This window comes from Ipomoea nil, unplaced genomic scaffold (genome assembly GCF_001879475.1).
Source record: "Ipomoea nil cultivar Tokyo-kokei standard unplaced genomic scaffold, Asagao_1.1 scaffold0876, whole genome shotgun sequence".
Lineage (NCBI taxonomy): Eukaryota > Viridiplantae > Streptophyta > Magnoliopsida > Solanales > Convolvulaceae > Ipomoea > Ipomoea nil.
In genome coordinates, this window is record NW_017617304.1 from 761280 (window position 1) to 773107 (window position 11828).

General features: G+C 37.2%; 1 protein-coding gene across 1 annotated transcript; it reads left to right on the plus strand.

Annotated features, from left to right (window-relative positions):
- Positions 1–5578: 5578 nt before the first annotated feature.
- Positions 5579–9861, plus strand: LOC109179113 (calcium-dependent protein kinase SK5-like). Its single transcript, XM_019328680.1, has 7 exons — positions 5579–6387; positions 7629–7772; positions 7909–8061; positions 8215–8330; positions 8908–9075; positions 9162–9386; positions 9467–9861. The coding sequence occupies exons 1-7, from the start codon at positions 5781–5783 to the stop codon at positions 9611–9613; spliced, it is 1560 nt and encodes a 519-aa protein (XP_019184225.1). The 5' UTR covers positions 5579–5780; the 3' UTR covers positions 9614–9861.
- The last annotated feature ends 1967 nt before the right edge of the window (positions 9862–11828 follow it).

The window sequence follows — 11828 nt, forward strand, 5'->3', positions numbered from 1 at the left end:
CTCCCATGACCCGCACGCCTTCGAGGCATTAGCCTCGTCTCCCTTGTTCTGTTCCACACTTGGGCATTTTTGCCCACTCTCAACCAAATACAACACCTTCAAACATACCAACCAAGCAAAACATCCACAATACAACATCATCCAACACATTTCTCACATCAAACAAGAGATTAAATCACTTCTAAAGCTCACACATCATCAATAACATTCAAACATGCATTTATTAGACAAATAGAGGAAAAATAATATGTTTTAGATGTACATGGGTTATACCTCAAGCTTCTAGCCTCAACAAGCAAGAATTCAACCTTTATAACCTCAAGCTTGGTCTCATTCTTCACTCCCTAGACCCTCGTAACCAAGCAATCCAAAGAAACATACAGAAAATATCATTTATATGCACAAGAAGATATATCCCTGCATTTCTTATATAAGAAGAGGGGAGAAGATGGTGAGAAATGCAAGAATGAAAGGGAAGAAGGGAGATCTTACAATGTTGTTGCCTTCTAGTTAGCTTAGCCCTCATCAGGAAGAAGAAATGAAGAGAATCGTGAAGTGTAGAAAGATTGGAAGAGGCAAAACAATGGAATAGTAAATATTTATACCTAGGGCACAAAACTCTAGGCCATAAAATCAGCTAGCTTTCACACCAAAGTGAGGGTAAATTGGGGAATTTGGGTTTCGAACTTTTGGTTATAATTTTGGGTCAAAAGTTGGGTTAAATTCGGACTGTAATACAATATAACAAATATATAAATAAGATAGGTTTATTTTGAAATCAAGTTTTGAAAGAAAACTTGACTATCAGGTTCACATGTTCCTCTCAGATTAACTTTTGGGTTGACTTTTGGATAAAAGAATATTTTTTCCAAATTGAGTCTCAAAAATTAAGACACATGAATTGTGACACCCCGTAATCCAAATTCGATTAAGGGATTAATTAAGTAATTAATCCTAAACCAATTGGTAATTTAATTTCTTAAATTCCTGAAAATTCAATAGTCGGGGACTAGTAATTGACTAGTCAACCCAAAATCAAGGTTGTACCTTAAGCTTTGAGAGTTGTTCCCTTGTTCCCTTACACCTCTTCATTTTAGTAAGGGTATTCATGATATTTCACTTTGTGTTATTAATGCAAGCTAACCTAGTAGACACTCCTCATTCTTTCTCCTTACACTTCCCAAACTTGAGCTCTCCCTTCTCTCTAAAAGTTAGATAGTTTTTCTTCCAAGCCAAGTTAGAGCTTTGTCAAATCTTCAAAGGTTGTCTCCAAGATTCTACCTTTCATACATTTAAGCATCTAGGAGGGTAAGATCTATGTCCATCTTGTGTTTTTAGTGTTTTCTAAGGTCTCTTTTCTTAAAGATAGAATCTTTATGATCTTTTGGTGTGTTCTTGAAGTGAGTTTGGAAAGTGAGCCTTAGTAGGAGCTTGGTGAAGTGTTAAGTGAAGGTTTTTGTCTACAAGAGGTAACACATGCTCTACAAAATCTATTTTTCTTACCTATGTGATGATTTCTTGGATTCTACATGTGATTTTGCTATGAAATGTGAGTGTTTATGCATTGTCTTGTGAAAACGCATATCTAAAGCTTGTTATTAGGGTTCTTGTATGCCATTGCTTGGCTATTCCTTTGATTCAAGTCATTTTATTGTATTGGGTGAGATTTGGCATGTTTTGGACTTGAATTTGAGCTTGGTGTTGAAAATCTCCGAAGGGATATTATGGTACAGGTTGGTGTACCCGCGGACGGAACGGCGGGCAGTGGCCTACCCGCCGCCCCACCCGCGGGGTACAAGGCCTCGTGGGAGTGGTTCCCGCGGGCGGAACCACGGGTGGAGGTCTACCTGTGGCTCTACCCGCGGGTACGTATATGGTGTTGTTTGGTGATTTTTTCCCCATGATTCTTTTGACTCGGTATTTGGTTTTTTGACTTTCCGATGTTCTTTTGTGGAACTATTTGAGTGTCTTCTTGATGTTTCGTATGTCTAGAACTATATGGTAGGAAACCATGTAGGTTTTGGTGTCTTGAATCGTGCTAAGTGTTCAACATTGTGATTCATTGAACCGTGATGAGTCTTTTGCGTTCTTCGGAACTATGTTTGGTTTACCCGTTTGATAAGCATGCTAGTTCGGTGTTTAAATGCTAGTGTGTGTGTTGTTTGTACCTTCCTATTGTTGATGATGACTTGTGTTAATCATCGTTGTTGTTGGACTGTGATCCATTCCTTGATTGAGTATGGTTTCATATCTTCGTTGTGATCCGTTGATTGATTCCTGTTGTGGTGTGATGTGTGTGTGGCTGTACCTGGATTGCACGATTTCGATTTATGGGGCCTTAATCACCAAGGTACGGCAGTGGTCCTCGTGGTGGCCATGACGTGATTATGGAGTTTGTGACATGTGTGTCAGGTTCACGTATTTTGGGAAAGCGTGTGTCGCCGTGTGTGTGATCGGTACCTTGTGTACTATGAATTGGTGGAATTTCGTTGGTGGTTTGTCGGAGAGGGGACGACGGTCCTCTGAGGAATAAGGTTGGACTTGGTGTACAGGGGTCCTGGAGGTAAAGGTTGGAACTAGACATAAGGTGGGGGTAGCCATAAGGTTGGAACCGAGCATAAGGAAGGCATATCAATTTGTGACATGTGTTGTCACGAAGGCTTGTGTAGCCGTTGTTGTGTGTTTGTCTTCTTGTGACGTGTGTAGTCACAAAGGCATGTGTTGCCTAGGCATGTGTTGTCATTGGTTGTGTCCTTATTCTCTTGTGTTATGCATGTCGGGTGTTAATCTACTGTGTGATGGTAGATTATACCTTGAGCCGTCCTTGTGAGTCGTTGTATCTCGTGTGGTCTTGGGATGTGTTCCCTTACCTTGTTGTGAGTGCTTAGAGTCTTGTGTTGACTTCTGCTCTTGGTTTTGAACATATATATGTATATTCCGTTTCGCAAATGATTTTACATACGTATATCCTATCTATGTATGATATTTCACATGTATTGGTGGGTTACCAGCATTATTCGCTGACCGGGAGTCATCCCATTCTTTTATGTGTTTCTTTCATGTGATGTGTAGACGTGAGCGCGGTCTAGAACCTGCTAGTGTAGTTCCCATGTTTTGTTGTTGTGGCCTGTGTGCCAAGGATAGACTTTAGTACTTTGGTTATGTATGAATTTTAGATTATGAATCATGCAGATGTTGGCCTGTGCGTTCACCTTTGGCGAGCGTGGCATAGCACACTTTCCTTTCCAGTTTATATAATCCTTTTTCAGTCTTCCGTTGTGTTTGATGTTTTGATTAGTTACTGGTTAAGGCTTAATTTAGCATGGAAATTAGGGGGTGTTACATGAATAGGCTTTTGTATTTATTTATTCACCATAAGAGTTTTTGAATAAATACATTATTTGTAAAAGCCACTAGTCAACTTAGGAACAAAATATTGGAAAAATATTTTGACTAGTTTTTATAAAATTGACTTAATTTGGAAGAAAGATTTTTGAGTTGTTACAGTCTCATAGAAGATTTTTTGACATTATTTTGTTAAAATATTTTTTTTTTTACAAAATAGTTAATGAAAGATTAAATTTAACAAAAATAAATTATTCGACATTAAATCTAATTAATTTTGAAATCTATAATGAAAGATGAGTGAAAATATCTTTTCGATTTATCGAGTCCGTCGTACAAGATCTATTTAGTTTGATTTACTTCTATTTTGTATTTATAATTTATGAGTTATTACACAAAAATAAAATTTGTCTCATACATATTCTCAAATAATGAGTATAAGTTTCTTATTTATTAAAAATAAATGAAAATAGTAGAAAGGGAAAATATAGGGATGGCAATTTCAATCCGACCCGTAGATATCCACCCGAATCCACCCGGCATTGATCGGATTTTTTTGGGTGATGGTGGGTGGTGGGTCGGGGGTGGGTCTTAAAAAAGAAAACCCGCGGTGGGTCGGGTTGGATTCGGATTCTATGTACAAGACCCGCCTAGAACCCCACCCGACCCACCATGTGTGTGTGTATATATATATATATATATATATAATAGTAAAATAAGTACTAGTATGTAGTTATTTATAATAGTTTATATAACTTCGTGTATCTTTTTACTATTTTTTATATCAAAACTATTAAGTTTATTTTTAAAAATTAACAATTTAGTTATTATATTTAAATATTTCCATTATTTATGTTTTAGTATCACTAATGGATTTTTTTTATTATGTGTAAATAATTTAAATATTATTTTTTGAAGAACATAATAAGATGATAAGTGGTGGGTACCCGTAGTGGGCACCCGCACCCGGTGGGGGTGGGGGTGGGTTCTGAAAAAGTCCACCCGATGCGGGTTGGAGGTGGGGGTGGGTGGAGAAAATATAAGGTGGATCGGGTGATGGATGTAGCCCTCCCCGACCTATTGTCATCCCTAGGAAAATATGTAATTAACTACGGAGTTTTTTTTTTTTTTGGACAAAAGTGTTAAATAACCCCATCTACCACTCACAAGTGCTTAATTAATCCTTTGTTCTAAAATAAGATCTAATTGACCATATTTACATTTAAAATTGTGTTTGCTTAGCATTTTCTCCAAGTTTCCATCAAGTAACCCTTCCAAATAAAAATCATTTGATGATTTGTTTCATTGTTGACTCATTCAAACCCAGAGAAAACCTATACTCTCTCCCTCCTCATCCTCACCACCATCATCGCGGCTGCCAATCTTAAAACAAAAAGTAGCTTCTCTTGGCTTTGCACTACCATTTAGGCTATCCCTTGTGTGCTTATGAAAGGTTGGTGAGTGATAGCATTATCGGCACTCTACACATCCAAAATGAACAGAATAGATGCACTCATTGGCTGTCCGACCAGCTCAAAGTTTCCTGAAAAATTTGGTTTCAAACACTTCTTAGATTATAGGACATTTTACAGTTGATGCACGCCCAACCGAGACAGCTAAAGCAAACGGGAGAAATGAAATTCCAAATTGTGACTAGGAACGCAATGCTATGAATAAGTTCTGCCTCCGAGCATGTTCAGGAATTAGGCGGTGAAGAGTTCCAGGAGGGATGCCAATGAGCTCTATAGCAAAACATGAAAGGGTATGATAATAGGCATATGAATATTATACAACCATAGAAAGTTTCAGCAACAACTCTATACTATAGATATTGTGAGATTACTTGGGCACACAAGTAATAAGTTGGAGGCAACAAACAATTTTCAGTTTTCATATCGGCAGCCGTGATAATGGTGGTGAGGATGAGGAAGGAGCGAGTAGCAATTTTCTCTGAATTTAACTGAGTCAACAATGAAACAAGTTATCAAATTATTTTTATTTAAATTCCATGTCAGCATCATGATGAAAACTAGGAGAAAATGTTAATGACCATAATTTTAAAATTAAATGTGACCAATTAAATCTTAATTTGTGGCCAATTAAATTTTAATTTAGAACAATGAATTAATTGAGCATTTTAAAATAATAGAATGAGCTATTTGACATTTTTGCGACAAAATTTTATCCAATCCGAAATGTTGATTTTCAACTTTAGGAGAACCCGCGTTTGCTTACTGGGTCTCACTTCCATTGACAGCTGAAAAGGTGGTGTTTCCTAATCAGCAAAACCATTTTTCGAGTCAAAGACAGAGACCATCCTTCACGGAAAGAAATGCAGGAGAGAATATAGGGAGAGAAAAATCTTGATTCTTGAGAGACATCAAGGAAGAAGATCGAGCAGAGAGAGATTTTGTTGATTGATTGAAGGATCAGAGATGGCTTCCTCACCGGACCCTCCAAATCCAATCTCGAAACCCACTTCTTCATCACTGAAATCATCGGCGTTAGCCAGTAATCCAACCCCCACCAAATCCACATGGGTCCTCCCTTACAGGACCCAGACCCTTCACCAGTTGTACACCATGGGCAAGAAACTCGGGCAAGGGCAGTTTGGTACAACCTATCAATGCACGGAGAACGCCTCGGGAAACCTCTATGCCTGCAAGAGCATCCCCAAGAAGAAGCTGTTCTGCAAGGAGGACTATGAGGATGTGTGGAGGGAGATTCAGATAATGCACCATTTATCTGAGCACCCAAATGTGGTGAGGATAAAGGGCACCTATGAGGATGCGGTGAATGTGCACATAGTCATGGAGCTGTGCGCGGGTGGGGAGTTGTTTGATAGGATTGTGGAGAAAGGGCAATACAGCGAGAGAGAGGCTGCTAAGCTAATCAAGACCATTGTTGGGGTCGTCGAGGCTTGCCACTCTTTGGGGGTAATGCATAGAGATCTCAAGCCAGAGAACTTCTTGTTCCTTAGCTCCAACGAGGATGCTGCTCTCAAGGCCACTGATTTTGGTCTTTCTGTTTTCTATAAACCTGGTTTGCTCTCTTCAACCCTCTGGTAGTTAATTTGTGTAGCTTTTGTTTCTCTTTTTGATTAACAACTGCTTCTTCTTTTTCTCTGGATCATTGTTCTTATAGATTCAGATTCTTTACTTTAAAGTGAGTTTTTTTTTTTTTGTTGGATGGTGTGAATAATTTGTGGTTTGGGCATCTTTTTCTGATGTTACTAGGAAATTATTGAAGGGTGGTTGAGTCAAGTGTGGCTTTTTTTATGATTTTCATTTTCATTTTAGCAAACTCTTAAAATTGTTGGGTGTGCAAAATTGCTCAATAATTAGTTAGTTATGTAGTTCTCTTGTTGCCAAGCACTTTGTGCTCAAATGGCAGGTAGTGATCTCTCCCATGTGGGAAGTCATGAGATCGAGCCTTAGTGGAGGCGTTGTTGACTCTATGTAACCTTCATTAGGTTGAGAAAGTATGTTTGAACAAATACTACGGAGTCAGTAGCATTCAAAAAGTGTAGTTCTCTTGTTTTGATCCACTGTGGTTATTTAATAGTAGCATTCAAAAAGTGTAGTTCTCTTGTTTTGATCCACTGTGGTTATTTAATAGTTGGTGTGTTGCCATTATGATTTTGGGGTAAAGTGTAGTTCTCTTGTTTTGATCCACTGTGGTTATTTAATAGTTGGTGTGTTGCCATTATGATTTTGGGGTAAAGTGTAGTTCTCTTGTTTTGATCCACTGTGGTTATTTAATAGTTGGTGTGTTGCCATTATGATTTTGGGGTTTTGAATACTCTTCATCTCCCAAAAGGTTGAATCCCCAATCTAGACCCCATTCCAGCCCGACAGAGTATTTGGAAAGATATAAATCCTAGACCCCATTCCAGCCCGACAGAGCATTTGGAAATATATAAATCATGGTAACTCTGTGGCTTGGCAGACAGGACAAATGCCGGTGGGCACTAGGGATCTGCCCACTTTGAGCATATAATCCCCACACTGCTGCTGTGGAGTTTCTAATCTTGGTCTCTTCTCCCAAATGTAATAAATCAATTCTTGAAGTGAAGCAAGCTCTCTCCATCTTCATGGTGCTGCTAACTTATGTATTTCAACTTCCTAACATAATTTCATTAGTAACATTCTAAACATCTCTCTCCCTCTGTAAAGAAATCCAGGACCATTTATGTCACTGAAATTTAAAGGCGCTATCTTTTTAGTCATGCTAACTTCAATTTTAATTCTAATATGGTGTGATCTACGTTTTGTTATGCTTAGGGGAAACATTCTCTGATGTAGTTGGAAGCCCCTACTATGTGGCACCAGAGGTTCTGTGCAAGCATTATGGACCTGAATCAGATGTATGGAGTGCTGGGGTTATCTTGTACATATTACTAAGTGGTGTCCCTCCTTTCTGGGCAGGTATTTGACTGCAAGTTTCGTGTCTCTGTCACTGGTTGAAGGCCAACAAAATGCCTATTTATAGAATTCCTTTTTTTTTTCTATACCCTTGACGACTCACATCTCTGCTGTTGCTGTTGCTGTTCCTCTACTCCAGAAACTGATGTGGGGATTTTCCGCCAGATATTGCAAGGGAAACTAGATTTGGAATCTGAACCATGGCCTGGAATTTCAGATAGTGCCAAAGATTTGATTCGTAAAATGCTTGACCGGAATCCGAAAAGGAGGTTGACAGCCCATGAAGTCTTATGTGAGTCCTGTTGATGAGTTTAAATAGCTAGCGAGAGGGACATGCTTGGTTCTGTTTTTGAAATTTATGAAAACTTGATAATATGTTCATTAAATTTGATTTTAAAATGATCTTATATTATAATATCACCAATCCGTTTTCTCTGATTTCCAGGCCACCCTTGGATTGTGGATGACAGTATGGCCCCCGACAAGCCTCTTGACTCTGCAGTTCTTTCACGCTTGAAACAGTTCTCTGCAATGAATAAACTCAAAAAGATGGCTTTACGTGTAAGATTGTCATGCATGCTTTTACTTGAATATATCTTTTCTGTACCTTGTGTTTTTAAAGTCTCCTACCACAAACGACATTTAATAAACTACAACTTAAAATTTCAGCTTTTAAATGTGAAAATTGATTCATGACCATTTGGTGAAAGTTGATTTGATACCTATGACCATCATTCTCTACTATAACATAAGATGTTGCAACCTTCATTAATAAGGAATGATATATCATAGATCAGTAACAACGGGATTTTAGTTGGTCCTCTCACGCGTGCGGGCCGAACCCATGACTTTTAGTCTGGCTCTGATACCAAATTGAAGTATGTGCTCCATCTGAACTAAAAGCCTAAGTTGATAGTTTGATTGCACATTAATGGTTATATGCTCAACAGTACAAACCCAACCGCTGTTCTACTGGAAAGAGCTGTTGTTGCTAATGGGAGGTAGCTCCCAATATTAGCTGTTGTATATTATTATTAAACTCTTAAATTTCACTGGTATCGACTTAACTTTCAGATGACATTTTGTATAGAAAAGTTGTGTGGGTTTGGGATTTGAGTGGTTTTGTGTGATTAAGTAGGTGATCGCTGAGAGGCTATCTGAAGAGGAGATTGGTGGTCTGAAGCAGCTGTTCAAAATGATTGATACAGACAACAGTGGAACTATAACCTTTGATGAGCTGAAAGAGGGATTAAGACGAGTTGGATCTGAATTAATGGAATCGGAGATCAAGGATCTTATGGATGCTGTATGATTGATTTGATTCTCCTCAGTCACTTCTTACTTGTTTTTCTTCTCGTGCTTTTGTTGATTGTTGGTGTATTTGAGTGACAGGCAGACGTTGACAACAGCGGGACAATAGACTACGGAGAGTTTCTTGCTGCTACCCTACACTTGAACAAGCTAGAAAGAGAAGAAAATCTAATGTCCGCCTTCTCTTTCTTTGATAGAGATAGTAGTGGTTACATAACCATCGATGAGCTTCAGCAAGCCTGCAAAGACTTTGGTCTAAGCGAGCTTAACCTTGATGAAATGATCAGAGAAATTGATCAAGATAACGTAAGCCAAGCAGTTTGTTATAATTATAATTTTGGACATACTATAGCTATAGTATAACCTAACCACCCACCTTCTTCCAGGACGGGCAAATAGACTATGGAGAATTTGCAGCAATGATGAGGAATGGCAATGGGGGCGTCGGAAGAAGAACCATGCGAAACACACTCAATTTGAGAGAAGCCCTGGGACAACTTGTAATACCGGAGCATGAGGAGAGTAATGAATGAACAAATTTTCAGATAGTTTCCAATTTCATCATAATTGGGGACTGGAGTTGAGACTAGAAGGTTTAACCTTAAGCTTTCATGTTGAGGGAGGGAGGGAGGCTCTCTTCATTTTCTTGCTTTTTGGATGGGCTGCTACTCTACTCTTCTATATATATATTCTCAGCCTTCAATACTTTGCCATATTCCATTTGTATGGGAATTTTGTGGATACTCTTTATCTATTGTTTAATGTTCTCTACTGACTTCAACCTGATATAGTGCATTGAAAGGCCCAGTTATACAATATAATGGATCATATCACTATGACGCCAAGTCGCCAATCGTTATGCTATGGATCCGTGTCCACAATGCATTATGGACACGGTAACGGTGTCGTTAGTGGCACTGTTATCTTTTTTTTTTTTTTTAAATTTCATACCGCTTCGTTATATAAGTATATGTTCATAATTTTATCACTATATGTTCATAATTGTAAGTTCATAATTCAGAGCTTTATGTTCATAATTCCATAACTATATATTCATACTTCCATAACTGTACATTCATACTTCCGTAACTGTACATTCATAATTCAATAATTGTAAATTCATAATTTTCGAAGTTCTATGTTCACAATTTTAGAGCTCTATGTTCACAATTTTAGAGCTATATGTTCATATCGTAAGTTCATAATGTCAGAGCTCTGTGTTCATAATTCAATAACTGTACACTCATAATTCCATAACTGTACATTCATAATTTTTGAGGTCAAAGTACCTTCGAGGTCCCTATACTATAGTGTTTTGTTCAATTTAGTCCTTATACTTTTAATTTGTTCAATTTAGTCCCTGTACATTCAAAAGTGGTGCAATTAAGGACAATAGTTAACAATGTTAATATTACTGTTAATTTATGTTACGTGGCGCTGGCGATATTTATATTCCCACTTATATATTGCTTTATAAATATTTGAAAATTAATTATTTTAACCACCAACATATTAAATTAGTATGTCCAAAATAAATAATTACAACCATGTTCCTAATGAGATTTAGACAATTGTCCTTAGTTTTACCACTTTATAAAGTAGAGGGACTAAATTGAACTAAATAAAGGTATAAGGATTAAATTGAACAAAACACTATAGTAGAGGGACTTCATAGGTACTTTGACCAATTTTTGAAGCTCAATGTTCATAATTTTATCACTGTATCTTCATAATGTCAGAGCTTTGTGTTCATAATTTCATAACTTACATTCATAATTCCATAACTGTACACTCATAATTCCATAACTGTACATTCATAATTTTCGAAGCTCTATGTTCATAATTTTATCACTGTATGTTCATAATTGTAAGTTCATAATGTCAGAGCTCTGTGTTCATAATTTCATAACGTACATTCATAATTCCATAACTATACATTCATAATTCCATAACTGTACATTCATAATGCCACAACCGAATAACGCCGTTAACGCCATTACGACGAAACAAAATCAATTTTTTTTTTTTAAAACTGGAATGCCGCGTTTTTCCTGAAAATGACGTCGTTTTAGACTCGTGTTCACAATCCATTGTGGACACGAGTCCACAGCATAATTTGCGCTATGACGCTATGTGGACCATGGTCCAATACTATTATCAATGACATCGTAGTACAGTTAAAATGGTTTTTTAGTGTTGCTAAAATTAAACTAGTGTGAAAAATGGAACTAAAAAATAGAGCTCATGTAATAAAATGATATTTTAGTATTGCTATAATGAAACTAGTGTGGAGGTAAAATGAAACTAAAAAACATAGTAATATTGTCAAATGAAACTAAAATGCAATTAAAATGAAACATACTTCATGATTCACGCTGCTACATAGACCACGGTCCACAGTAAAATTTGCCAAAAAGAATCACTATATCATGAGCCATACCTTACTCATAATACCATGGACCATGGTCAATGGACCACTAAAATAAGATACATTTTTATTATATTAAAGGTACATTTTTAATATAAATGTTCATTTTTTTAAAGGTGCATTATTTAGTATACTACAAACTAATGTATATTTTTTTTGTTGAATGCTACTGACTATTGCAATGTAGTATCTGTTCATAACTACTTCTACTTTCTCAACCTACTAAAGCACAAAGAGCCAATAACGCATCCACTGAAGCTCGAACTTACAACATCCCATATGGGAGTCCAACCCGGGTGTCATCTGACCAACTAATGTAT

What these genes read in the sequence shown, in the direction of transcription:
- LOC109179113 (XM_019328680.1), top strand. Translation starts at nt 5,781, where the DNA reads ATGGCTTCCTCACCGGACCCTCCAAATCCAATCTCGAAACCCACTTCT. An exon ending in GACAGCCCATGAAGTCTTAT is followed by an intron (nt 8,062 to 8,214) that starts GTGAGTCCTGTT and finishes TCTGATTTCCAG; the next exon opens with GCCACCCTTGGATTGTGGAT. An exon ending in GAGAAATTGATCAAGATAAC is followed by an intron (nt 9,387 to 9,466) that starts GTAAGCCAAGCA and finishes ACCTTCTTCCAG; the next exon opens with GACGGGCAAATAGACTATGG.